Source organism: Hesperophylax consimilis, chromosome 1, assembly GCF_061612785.1.
Source record: "Hesperophylax consimilis isolate HC1 chromosome 1, BYU_Hcon_1.0, whole genome shotgun sequence".
NCBI classification, from domain to species: domain Eukaryota; kingdom Metazoa; phylum Arthropoda; class Insecta; order Trichoptera; family Limnephilidae; genus Hesperophylax; species Hesperophylax consimilis.
The window spans coordinates 2,349,455-2,364,107 of record NC_142836.1 but is presented as its reverse complement, the minus strand read 5'-3'; the positions used below and the strand labels follow the sequence as shown (position 1 = coordinate 2,364,107).

At 34.1% G+C, this 14,653-nt stretch overlaps 1 protein-coding gene across 2 annotated transcripts; it reads right to left on the bottom strand.

Moving 5' to 3' along the window:
* Positions 1 to 1,164: 1,164 nt before the first annotated feature.
* fl(2)d (Pre-mRNA-splicing regulator female-lethal(2)D) lies at positions 1,165 to 14,342 on the bottom strand. 2 transcript variants are annotated; one of them, XM_089635691.1, is made up of 5 exons: positions 14,252 to 14,342; positions 13,736 to 13,968; positions 9,295 to 9,419; positions 5,651 to 5,993; positions 1,165 to 2,276 (listed from the first exon to the last, which is right to left on the bottom strand). In XM_089635691.1, the coding sequence occupies exons 2-5, from the start codon at positions 13,905 to 13,907 to the stop codon at positions 1,765 to 1,767; spliced, it is 1,152 nt and encodes a 383-aa protein (XP_089491817.1). In that variant the 5' UTR covers positions 13,908 to 13,968; positions 14,252 to 14,342; the 3' UTR covers positions 1,165 to 1,764. The 2 variants fall into 2 exon arrangements, with proteins under 2 accessions (XP_089491817.1, XP_089491826.1); XM_089635700.1 differs by lacking the exon at positions 14,252 to 14,342 and having other exon boundaries at positions 13,046 to 13,875.
* Between the last annotated feature and the right edge of the window lie 311 nt (positions 14,343 to 14,653).

Here is a 14,653-nt window from a genome sequence, read left to right as displayed (position 1 = left end):
TATGTAATAACAATTAAAATATATGATAATTTTAATGGCGCAATTTTTTAATAATATCTCCCGATAAAAAAGAGTAACTGTTCAATTGAGCCATGATACGGTTTACCGGGAGTCGTACGAATACGGGTAATCAAAAAGAGCAAGCTTAATTGTGCGGCTCGTTCATCCATGGCTTTCTCATGGCTAGTATTTAGGGCCGTTAGAGAACAAGGATCAAGCCTCTTAAGTGTCAATGACATGTGATTTATTGCAATGAAATGTGAAAATGAATTGAATCATTTTAAATATCTAGTCAAGTAACTTAGGTTGGGGTGTTTCAAGCTGTCACATTTGATTAAAAGCTGAACCTTCAAGAAGACGAGACCAAACCTCCACCTGCATCTGATGAATATTAAAAATGCTTCATCCTAAAGTATACTTGCAACCCCAGGAATCGAATTTTGACTCGATTAGTAACTGGTAATAGATGTTGATTTGAAACAAGAGCCTGGCTTTAGCGAGTGTGTGGCCGCTCGTTTGGAACATAACAGAACAGGGTCATCGGCCGACAACTAGTGAGTACAGTGCTCAGCGGAGTGTCCACGGAATCGGTTATCCCGGAAACGACGGATGGGTGAATCTCCAGACGACACGGGAGCAGTTAGCTAGCTTACTTGATACTGGTCATCGTAATTCTAGTTTTATTATAATTTGTGATGTCAATCATTTGACTCACATGGCACCCGACATTTTGATTTATATTTCTAGATTTATAATGTCACATGTAGCGAAATAAATGCTTTGCGATTACACAACTTACAAAAGATTCTAAGCAACCTCGTACACGCCGTGAGATGTAATCATTCCTTAATTATAGAGTCTTGGGTTTTGTAGTGTATTATTTGTTGATTTATAAAATACACATGTATGTTCACCTGCAAATAAATGCTAATTTGACATCATCTTTTTATTTCATACTCACAATTGGTAATAAATTATGGTGTAAACTTAACATGGTATCCGTTTATGTATTAAAATTCTAATGGCAATTATAAACTTATTGTTTGTCCCAAGTATAAAATGCAGTTAAAAAATGATTCATTAAGGATTCATCAGGAGCCATGTACATAATTATCAAACCATCTGCAAAACAAAATTTAAAAAAAAAATGCTTCAAAATTCTGTAGAAAATAATTTTATTTTGTTAAATAAATTCGACCCAAAGGAAAAAAAAAGTGTATTCAGAGGTATAAAAAATTAATAGTATGTACAATCAAAAAACAACTTTCACAAATAACACCACATTGGTTTAGTTCTTTATTTCATCAGTTTTAGTAACTAAAATAAAATTTAGAACCAAATATCCTCCACAAAATCTATTGTACAATTTGATCAATTCAATGTCGACGATGACAAGAAATAAATACTTCACCACTGTAGAACAAGTTTTGTATATGTATCGGGTGTTCAATTTATTATGACAATCAATATACAGCAAAATCTCTCTCCAATCTCACTTCATAAATCTGTTGTAAACAAAATATCAATAAAGTAATCAACAATGTAAAAGTATATTTTTTCTACAGTAATATAATATTCTGTATACAAATATTTCCACTTTTCAATAGCAGTCAGTTAGTTTTTCACAATAATATACATAGAATGTTTGATAATTGTTTGAACAAGCCTGCGGACGAATCACCTATTACGAATATATGTATAGAATATGTATGCATGTCGAAATAAGAGTTCTGTACACAAGACGCGGTTGTCGGTTGCACTTCACTAGCAGGCAGCGTCCCCATTGGGCGCCGTGAGCGGGTCCTCGTCTTCGTTATAGTCCAGCGAGAGCACCGACGCTCTCCGCTGCTTCTTACTTCTGGCCGCCTGCACTGCGCTGAACTCACTCCAGTCACTCTCGTAGTTGCGTTTCTTTTCACCACCGCTTTCACAGTTAGTTCTACCCGATTTGCTTTCGTCCATCCCATTAACATTGTAACTTTTATCCTTTTCACTAGTGGGGTTGGTACTGTCCCGACTGTCCTCGTCGTCACATATCCGCTCGCGCTGGGAAACTTTAATAATGAGTGCCGGCTCCGAGTCGTAGTCTTCCACCGTGGATCCGTTGGTGAGGCTCGCGCCTCGGCCGCCCGTGCCGCGCACCCGCAGTGAGCCCACCTCTGTCTCCAGCACCTCCGTCCGCTCCCGGGACGCCCTCAGCTCCTGCTGCAGGAACAGGATGGTGCTCTGCATGCCCTCCACATCCTCGTCCAGTTCTTGGAGAAACTCGTCCAATTCTGATAACAAATACAACAACACATTAATACTGATAACTAATTATCACTACATTCCGCACCGCATTGATAATAGAGTATGTTTTCTGTTCATAATATACAACAAGAGATAAGTCAAAGCCGGTCTTGTGTATTTGGAAACATTGCATTTTATAACTAAACTTGTTACCGGTGTTATTTTGGACATTATTGTAATTCATGCAAATAGTAGGATTTTTAAACAGTAACGTAGGTATTTATATATTTTTCACTTATTAATATTATTAATTTGTGACTACAATTACATATAATATTCGTGACACTTTTGAAAAACACTTCAATTGGAAGATTTTGGCATTGGATAATATTTTCTTGACACGCTGAAGGAACTTGCCTTTTATTTACCTTTCTGCTACTTCAACTTTGGAAGGCTTAGGGGGACTCTTGATTTTATATAATCTAATGTCTTCACTGATGTTAAAAAGGGTTTGCAGCAGAATTGTGGGATAAAATATAGAAATCCAGTGGGATGAAACAAAGCCAACATTTCATAAATACTTTTTATTATTTGGTACCTATCAATCATATTTGGTAACAGTAATATTATAAAAAGACATAATGAGTCATTTAAGAAGACTATGGAGAGTCCTGTGGCAGACATTTGTGGGCCCCAGGCCAGCAGCGGAAAAAGCTCTCTCTGCTTCCAAACTAGTCCTGTTGTTGGGACTGTCATCAAGAAGCTGCGAGTTAACTGAATCCCTCTGATGCCTCCATTCCAAGCTTGAGATGCGTATGCTCTCTTCCTAGCATCAATGTCCAATATTGACCACTTTTCATATTGTTGGTGCTCTGCTGACCTCCACTTCAAATATCTTCTATTCAACTCATTACTGTCTTTTATATTCCTTGGGACAACAATACAAATATCTTCTATTCAACTCATTACTGTCTTTTATATTCCTTGGGACAACAATACAAATATCTTCTATTCAACTCATTACTGTCTTTTATATTCCTTGGGACAACAATACAAATATCTTCTATTCAACTCATTACTGTCTTTTATATTCCTTGGGACAACAATACAAATATCTTCTATTCAACTCATTACTGTCTTTTATATTCCTTGGGACAACAATACAAATATCTTCTATTCAACTCATTACTGTCTTTTATCTTCCTTGGGACAACAATACAAATATCTTCTATTCAACTCATTACATGACACTTGTCTTTTATCTTCCTTGGGACAACAATACAAATATCTTCTATTGAACTCATTACATGACACTTGTCTTTTATCTTCCTTGGGACAACAATACAAATATCTTCTATTGAACTCATTACATGACACTTGTCTTTTATCTTCCTTGGGACAACAATACAAATATCTTCTATTGAACTCATTACATGACACTTGTCTTTTATCTTCCTTGGGACAACAATACAAATATCTTCTATTGAACTCATTACATGACACTTGTCTTTTATCTTCCTTGGGACAACAATACAAATATCTTCTATTGAACTCATTACATGACACTTGTCTTTTATCTTCCTTGGGACAACAATACAAATATCTTCTATTGAACTCATTACATGACACTTGTCTTTTATCTTCCTTGGGACAACAATACAAATATCTTCTATTGAACTCATTACATGACACTTGTCTTTTATCTTCCTTGGGACAACAATACAAATATCTTCTATTGAACTCATTACATGACACTTGTCTTTTATCTTCCTTGGGACAACAATACAAATATCTTCTATTGAACTCATTACATGACACTTGTCTTTTATCTTCCTTGGGACAACAATACAAATATCTTCTATTGAACTCATTACATGACACTTGTCTTTTATCTTCCTTGGGACAACAATACAAATATCTTCTATTGAACTCATTACATGACACTTGTCTTTTATCTTCCTTGGGACAACAATACAAATATCTTCTATTGAACTCATTACATGACACTTGTCTTTTATCTTCCTTGGGACAACAATACAAATATCTTCTATTGAACTCATTACATGACACTTGTCTTTTATCTTCCTTGGGACAACAATACAAATATCTTCTATTGAACTCATTACATGACACTTGTCTTTTATCTTCCTTGGGACAACAATACAAATATCTTCTATTGAACTCATTACATGACACTTGTCTTTTATCTTCCTTGGGACAACAATACAAATATCTTCTATTGAACTCATTACATGACACTTGTCTTTTATCTTCCTTGGGACAACAATACAAATATCTTCTATTGAACTCATTACATGACACTTGTCTTTTATCTTCCTTGGGACAACAATACAAATATCTTCTATTGAACTCATTACATGACACTTGTCTTTTATCTTCCTTGGGACAACAATACAAATATCTTCTATTGAACTCATTACATGACACTTGTCTTTTATCTTCCTTGGGACAACAATACAAATATCTTCTATTGAACTCATTACATGACACTTGTCTTTTATCTTCCTTGGGACAACAATACAAATAGTGGCAGTCGTCTTCATCGTTTTGCAATTTCGTGTGCAAATCAAAACAACATGTTTTTGGTGTAAAATTTTTTCAAATTCACATGAAAATCCTGCAAATCTGCAGGATCAAATATTGCTGAAATCCTACGAATAAGCAAACCCTCGCTGCAACAAAAGAACCAGTCGTCGGCACCCCCTTTAGCTTGCGATATCTTTACTGTCCAAGAATTTCCAAGATCGGCAGCTGTGGTAAATGAGAAGGTAGTCATAGGTTTTTCTCCGTTTTAAAGCTGGTGTCATAGTTTGAGTTGATGCAATATTTACTAGGGACCTAAAGCAAGGATAAAAAACATACATATATTACATAGTAATTTGCTTTGATTGAATATTTGGATTCAAATTTCGTTAAACAAGATTTAAACAAACTAAATATAAAAGAACAACATAGCTACATTTAGAGGTTATGTTGCGAAAAGTGTAAAAAGACAGTTTATTTATTAAATGTAATATTTATTGTAAAAAAATGTGAATAAACGTTACCTTGATGTTTTATCCAATGATGATTACAAACCGTGAACATAATCACAATATGTTCAAGCAACACTATCAAAACAACAACAACAGGTACATGTCGTTTGGGAAACTGGACGAATGAATAGGAATTAACGAAGTGCAACATTGTCAAACTGCCCGTAGCATGGCTAGGAATGGAATCGGCTTTGGATGAGCTCATTGTAGCGGTAAGCCCGACTAAACAATAAATGTGAAACATATAAAAACAAAAAAAAACTTAGGGTTTTTATTTTTAGTAAAAGTAAAATCAACAAGTTCTACATTTGCCAATTCGGTATTATATAATTTATTGGTTGAAATGTAAAATTAAAATAAATCACCTGACTGAGATTTCTTTGCTTCTTCGCTGAAGGTCTTTTGCAAAGCTAAATCTCCTTCCAGTTTGGCTATTCTACCGCTGGTGGTCATCTTGCCGAGCTCTTCGTTCTCCTGGTGTAAAAGCCTGCATTTTGCCATCAGTTTCTTGCCGGTGTTTGAGTCAGGTGTGAATTTCCAAGCGGAGAATTCATTTTGTGTTTCCTCTAAATGATTTCTGGTGCAGGTAAGTTCTTGCTTCATTCGCATGACCAGCACATTGACGGCAGGGTCCAGCAAACAACTCCGCGCACTCCCCACTATTCCAATAGATCCTACTTGTGCTGATTTTAATTCTCCAATTTGAGCCTGAAAATAAACCCAAAATGGTATAAACATTAGAAGCGTAAGAAAGAAACACTATTACGGGTTACTTCTACTGAACTAATATTGATTGATAAATTGCCATTTAAATTCGGGTTAGTAAAAATAATCAGGCTCAGAATGTGGTTAGGTTAGATTAGGGGTTGACACTATCTGCGGGGAGTGAGTCTATCGTCTGCGGAGTGAGTCAGCCGTGATGCAATACTTGCTGACCACAAATGGCTGCTCAACCGACTATATTTGCCAGCAGAAAACATTTTAACCAGTGAACTGCCGAAGGGTCTCCGGAGAACATGCGAGCATTCTAATATTATCCTTGTTAAAATAATTTGTGATACAATTTTGATCTCAACACATTGAAAAATGTATGAAAAATAAAATCAACATCGCTTGGGTTAATAAAACTTTAGATTCCACTTTTGATTTTATGAATGGTGCTTTACTGAAGTATTAAAAAGTATTTTTCTGTTTTATGCTCCGGCATACAGGTTAAGGCTGACCAAAAGCTCAATATTATGCTGACCATTTAAATGATATATTTTCTTTAATGATTCTAGTGATATATACAACAATAATTTGCTAAAAAACCACACAATTACACTGACATAATTAAAAATGGTAAGATAATGTTTAATCATACATTATTGATAATTAATTGCACATAGCATGAGTATAATTATAAAGTAAGCTTTAAGAGCACATTTGATAACATTTTATTTAATAGGAAAACAATTGTTTTTATTTTAATATCATATGGATTAATGACACAGGCAGGATGCCATGCAGAGAAGCAGCTCTGTCGGGAGAACAAAAGAAAGAAAACTTGGGCCGCTTGAGTAAAGATATTCAGACAATAAGGAACTCCAGAGAAAAATACTATTGCTTTAAAAAATATGTTCATATAGATCAACAAATGCTGATTCAGAATATATAGAATTTATTATGTATTATTATATTAAGAATTTATAAATCTTCATTTAAAGACGAATAAAACACAATCACATTAAAATGCCCGGTTCTGTTCTGTTGATGCAGAGGTCACGAGTCACAAATCACATTTGATTGTGGTTTTTTGTATGTAAAAGATTTCATTGTTGTTGTTTCACAGTGTAAAGTCACTGAGGTGCTTCTAATCAATTTATACATAATGACTAGCTGTACCCCGCTACGTATTGCTGTGGCACAGCCTGTCTGTGCAGATAGAGAAACAATAGCCCGTGTTTCTTTGGCGTCCAACAGACATCGCTATTTAAAAAAAAAAACATGTTTGTCCAACAGGTGGCGCTGTTTTTTAAAAAAAAAACATGTTTTTACCCGTCACATCTATATAAAAACGGTTCCCATATATTTCATCAAAATGAAAATTCAACACATCTTTAAAAAGTGACATACAGTCGGTAAAAGTGATGAAACAAAAAGTAGGTTTAATAGTTACCTATGTAACCTAATTTTTGTTTCACCACTTTTCATGACTTTATACCACTTTTTGAAGGTGTGTTGAATTGTCATTTTGATGACATACAAAAACACGTGCATATTTGATTGTAACATTATGTCAAAATTTCAAAGAAATCAGTAAAGAACTATATACAGGGTGTATCGGCACGTACCCGACAAACTTTAACCAGCTATTCCTTAGCATATTTGGAGTAAAAAATCTTATGTGCACTTTGCTGTCCGGTAAGGTTTTTTTTTAATAAAAAATTTATTATTCATATTTTCACCACATGTCACCACTGTTTTATCCTTTGTCAAAGTTTGAAAACCCATCTGGCAAATATTTTATTCGAATTCCGTTGAATAATGCACGTGTGTACCTATATTGGCGCACACTTACAATCACAACGAAATGGCACGGCACCATTCGTCTCATTTTTAACTATTATTATTCAGTGTGTGCGAAAGAGCGAAGACGCTTTTTGACATACTTGCTTATAACAGCTGTTGAACACGAAACGCAATGCCAGTGACAGTGATGTTGTGTGGAAATTTTATTTTTTTTTGTTTTTAATTGAAAAAAAAATGCTACCGGACAGCAAAGTGCCCATAACATTTTTTACTCCAAATGTGCTAAGGAATAGCTGGTTAAAGTTTGTCGGGTTAGTGCCGATACACCCTGTATACTAGTGGATATATATATATGTCTGTGCAGATAGAGAAATAACAGCGCGTGTTGCTTTTACGTTCCACAGATGGCACTGTTTTTTTTTTAAAACGCATGTTTGTCTAACATATGGCGCTGTTTTTCAATAAAAGCGAGTTTTGACCTGTCACAGGAGACATCTATATAATTTAGGTATATAAAAACACACGGGTATTCGAATGCAACGTTGTGTCAAAATATCAAAGCAATCGGTGAAGAACTTTTGGAGATTTAAGATTTTGAACAAACCAATATTTATGTTTTGATTTAGATAAGATAAAGTTTTTATTTAGTGACAATAACAATACAAAAATATATATACTGGTACTATTTAAGCTAGAAGGTCCATTATTGATAAAAAAAAATAGTAAAAGGTACTAGAGTAGCTTATTGAAACAATATTTTATCAGGAGCATAATGAACTCATGTCGGAAAGAAACCAAACTCCCAATTAAATATAATACAAACTTATTATCACTGCAAAATAAATGTTTAAAAACATCAATTGTTGTCTTATTCACTTTAAAACATTTTATTGTGTACTTTTATATTGAGAATTGGTGAAGATTCTTGTGACTAGCAGATGTGATAATCGTTGTTTCTCTAGTAACTAACCTCGTTATTTATCTCCAAAAGTAAAAGATGACATGGATAAAGTGTTTCAAACTCCTGTCATATTTTATGATCATAATAATTTTAAAAGAATTTAAAGAAAGAAACATTCCTGGGTTAATAATCTCCAAATACCGCCACAGTAAGCGGAAAATTTTGCTTGTGCCGTGCTGGAGGACTTAGCAAGTCGAGGAATTGAACTCACGACGCCTGGGTGGGAACCAGATGCGATGCCAACTCAACCACTGACCGGTCAGCAGGGGACGATCAGCGTCATTTAAAATTTTTCACAGTTGAATGGTGCTTGATAAACGTCGAAAGCATGACCATTGTTCTGGACAGTTGATCACAATTTGATTAACTGCTGAAACAGGCTGTGAATAAGCATTTAACAAATGTGAAAAATTGAAAATGGTGCATCTTGTCAATTTGATGGTCATACAAAGCAAATAGTTTGAAACATCTCAAGATTAGATTGTTGTAACTAATGTTGAGTGTGTGTAAGTGCAATAGAATAGTCTTGTGGCATACCATACAATCCTGAAGCTCCTGTTCCTTAGCCGCCAGCCTCCGCACCAGGACTCGCTCGCGGTGCTGCGACTCGGAGTGCTGCTGCTTTATTCTCTCTTCGTGCTCCCTCAACTTCTCCAGCGAACCTTCAAAAACACGCCACCATCAGTCACTGCAAGTACTTTCTCATCAAATCTTCTTTATTGTGTTGATACACACGTAATATACATATATACAATATTCCCTCTCGCTAAACATGGTTTGATGAATTAAAATTGTACCCATGAGTAGTAAGAGCTTGTACACACCAGGCCAGACACAAAACATCATAGAGAGTACACACTCAAATGCACTTTTTTAGTTGCTTACTTCTTCTAGTTGCTCCGAGCGCCTCATGCGTACATGGCCTAACACAATACATTTTGCTATACATAGTTATTTTATTGCTATTTTACTTATGAAATGTGATTTCAAATTTATTTCTAGCTTCAGAAACTTAAAGAGTGATATTAACAATCAAAAAATTAAGTAAACATTTAGAAGGGATCTATACTTTTGGATTTAGCTGGTGGCTTCACCGACTATGCAATGGAAGAGCCATGAAGTGATACTTTAACAGGCTTTTGTTAATTACTTTGCTAAATATTTATTACAAAACTGAAATAATTGTATTGTACAAGATCCAATTCAAATTCTAATTCCTATTACCATAAAAAGTGGAAAAGTGTAAAAAAAAAAAAAAAGAAAATTTTTTCAGTAACTTAAAAAATATGTTTCAGATTAATAATCTACAATCTTTAAGTTTTAATATTATGTATGTCTATTCAGTTACAGGCAAATCATTTTAAAGAGGACATGTTCGAATGCATTTGTTCAGACCGATATTATCGAAAGTTTAAAAAAAAGTTTTTGACCCTACCCGCAATATCTTCCCACCCTGAAATTTTTTGTAAATTTGGTTTGTAATGTTTATTTAGATGAATGCAAGATTTTTTAAAAAATCTAGTAGAAAAGAATACATTTCGCAATAAATGATTGCATAAATAAATGCCCAAAGATACTGGGTAGTGATATTAGTGACGTTTATCAATTCCGTTAAAAATTTAGACTTGTGATTATATTCTAGAATGTTCTTTTTAGGTTTTTTGTTTCATTCTTCAGCTTCCTAATACAAAATTATTTTTGGTTCATCCAGTTCATCACTACGCAAGCAAGGCCTCTTTAACATGATTTACCTGTACATATTTGAATGCTGTAAAACCACTGCATATAAAATATTTTTCCAAAAATACAAACTTTTAAAGATAAGAATTTATTATTCATTTTATCATTATGTACCTAGGTATAATGATAAGGATTTGAAAAACAAGACAGCGACAATCAGGCAAATCTCAATCAAAGCAAAATTCAATTCAGATTGTGAATTTAAAAAAACAACTTCTTTAAGTCAATTACGTTACAATATATGTATAGAGACGCACTGTAGAAATATCAAAGTGGCAAGTAAAAAGTATGTCAATTGCAGTGCTTTCAATTTCGTAGTTTTAGTACTAAGCTGTCGAATAATAAAAAGTGCCAAAATGCTGTGAAACAAATGTGTAATGAGAAAGTGTTTAGTTACTAGGTAGTTTTAATTACTGGGCAAACACCAGTAAAAGCCAAGAATTAACATTTCATTTGTAAACACACGCAAATTACTTATTATATTATTTAGATTTTACACAAAATGCAAAGCTGACGAGAGAAGAGGTCCGCAACTGCCAAATTACAAAGTCACTGCTGTCGCTAAGTAAACTTCACTGTCTAAAATAGCCTAATCATTCTGTTTATTTATATACTTGTGGTAAAACAACACACAAATCAGTAACAATGAGTATCAACAACCATTTGCAAACTGTGGTTGCTCTATTATGACACGGCACTGACTTAATCACTTGACACCTCAAAATCCGTCAGACTCGCATGTCTGTACTCTAGTCAATAAAATAAATAATTTAACCACGAAACATAAAAATGCTGTAAAATATGTATTGATAGTTTTAAGGCAATTATATCAAAAAATGTACATACTATAAATGTCTGCAAATGATTTAACAACATTTTAATTATGTTGGAGTAGGTTAAAACATTTTGATCATCTACTGATTTAAATGACTTGGTTGGCTGAATGAATGATCATTTAGTTTGGCTCAGAAGGGTCTGAATTAAGCTTTTCCGTACTTCAAATATACCAAATATTTAACAATCAACTTTCCTCTAAGCAAGACTATGTAAAATGGGTGAAAGAAATCTGACGTCACATTTATTATTGAACTGGAATGTTACGAAATGTATTCACTATACAATAAAAACTTTAAATGCAATATATTTAAAAATTCTTTTTTATGTATATTTAAAAATTGCAAGCATCTTGGCTTGGCAAAAATCTATTGGACAACTTTTTTATGGAAGCATTGCAGTTGTTCCCTGGGGTAGGTGGGTGAAAATATTTGCTGTTAGTATTATTTAAATAAATCTTTAAAATAACCATAAAGTGCCCTTTCCAAAAAGTATGGAAAATTTCCTTTGACCAAAACACAGTCAATATATTTAAATATTTACAGAAAACCAAGATATATGTCGTTCATTTTGATTCAATCGAATCTCTTTTACATCATTTGAAATGACTTTAAGCAAAATTTAAATGGGGTGGTGTTATTGTCTAGAATCTGGTACAGCGTCTGTACTAGATTCTGGACAGTATACCATCCCATACAGAATTTGGCGATTTTTGGGTTTTAGATAGAGTTTTACATGATGGTAATATTACATAAAAATAATAAATTATTCAGCAACACAAGGAACATCTGTCAAGCATTAATTCAATGGATTTTAGGGATTCTGAGCAATATAACAATATTTTTCTGAAAATAACTAGATTTCTCCTTCATCGTCATTAAAATAAGTTTGTAAAAGAGATGGGATTGGTGAATGACTTCAAACATTTACATGCAACGTATCAAATGACTCATCCACATTATTTGTATTATAGAATGCAGAGTTTTTATGAGCAATAAATTGCTATCAAATACTCGCTTCCTTTGCAGAATTATAAGGATCAGTTGCTATGGAGCAAGCTCTGTGAAGAGAGAGAAGCGAGAACTCTAAACTTACAATAAGAACAGAACTTATAACGGTTACAGTTACCAGTTGGAATGGCCTCGGTCGGTCATTCACCTCCGTCGTAATGCAACGAAAATTAGAACAGATTTCGCCAGAAACATGTAAATTGCCAATATTAATGTGTTATGAAGATGTTCAAATATTATAAACAATGTTATTTGTATATATGCAATACTATTTCGGTCGAAAACACTGTTTTCAATTTTATTTGCTTTAACTGCTGACTTGCATTTATTATAAAAATCTGGAAAAACTCCTATGAAATTTAGTTCCAGTTTGGAAAAAAACGTTGACTGGTTAGAGTTCTCTAGTTAACGTTTCCTGCCAGAGCAGCGATGATAGCAGAGTCGTAATCACTATTTTATACTCTCAGAAATAATTAAATAGAGAACATTCTTAATTATTTGACAGCATGGAATACAAATTATCACAAGCAATGAAAACATATCAGTCATTAAAGAATGGTACCATTTACCGTCTGAATTCGATATTGACATAAATGATTATAACTTATTTATGTACATGTAGTGATTCCAGGTAGAATAAGGTTTGGTACAAAACAACGGAACACATAAAATAAATGGTGAAAATGTAGTATAAAGTAATATACCCATTCTGATCTACAGCATGTGGTCTAATGCCTCACTCTATGACTTGAAGTCGGTGCCAGGAAACTGTGGAACCTGGCGAGGTCGTACCTCGGGACGTGCCTCGGAATAACCTTGGGAGGCCGTACCTCGGAGGTTATACCTTGTGGAGGACGGATATCATACGCACTGTTTCAAATGATTCTGCTTATATTACACCAATTCATTTTGTTAAAATTTGAACAAATAACGATGATTAGAAAAATATATTTGCAAGCATTTTGCATCATTACACTTGAACACTCAGCGGCAAGACAGCCATTTTATTTTCACATCACAAAACCGATTTCACATTTTTCACAAAATTAATTTTAGGGCGGTTCTAGCACTTTTAACACGGGAGGGAATTTATAAAATACGACTAGAATGGAAGATAAACTGAGTGATGCCATCACAAGACTATTGGCAATGCTCCAGGCACGAATGGACACTGACATTATTCTGCATCTCCACAGTACAAAACACATTTCTTTAGGAATGGAGTAAAACAATAAGTGTGAGGTAGAAGCTACACGGCAACAAGTCGATAGAAGTTTGGCAGAACTATACAATTTGAAACATGGCACATTGTTACGCAGCCGTACATCACACTGAGTTCAGCTGGTGGCTTCAATAGATGGATAAGTATCCACAAAGTTGTAGGGTTTAAGTACCTTCGATGTTTCTGTTGTGCGCTTCGAGGTGGTCTATGTACTGTTCTTGCGAGCGCCAGGCGAGACGTAGGGCTTCGGCACCGGCAGCCTCTACTTGGGCGGCTGGCAGCGAGACTCTGCTGGGAGCATTATTGCTAACAGCGGTGACCCCGCTTCCACAATCCTCTGACATTCTAATTTGTATAGAGGATTAGTAGAAGCTGGATGGAGCCAAATTTCTGATATGGAGACCACTGAAAATAAAGGCACGTGAGAATAGGTTCAATACAAACGTCAAAACTCAAACATATGCAATTTTAATAATTGCTTATAAATATGCTGTACACGCATATATTATGTCGCTAAATGCTAGCACTTCAACATTTCAATTGAGGTCAAATTTCGTCAAACTTCGATGTAAGGATGAACAGGTCTGAGATAATGACAACCCTACAAAATTAATACATAAATTACATTCATAACACAAAGCCCAATCAAGTCACCGAAGTATCAGAGTACGATATAGTAAAAACTTACCTCGGCATCAAGTTCTAACAACTATAAACTACAAAACACTTCATTTGAACGGAATTTATGAAACGCGACGGCCATTTGCTATAATTTCAACCATAATTTCAACATGAACGCAAATAGATGAACGACTTTCTCTATGGTCTTAGGGGTCAATATATATTTATATATTATATATATAAATATTATATATAATATTTATATATAATAAGGAAAAGAAAAGTAATATTACACTTGACATTAAATTATATTTTCTCTGAGATCGATTTTGCTGTTATTATTTTGTAAAATAATTATTATGAATACACCAAACCAAATTTAAATAATACACCTACCTGAAAAACATTGGCTGTGAACTAGGTTCACAAAGTAATAAATTATCGTATTTTTATCTTCAAAATGGAGTTT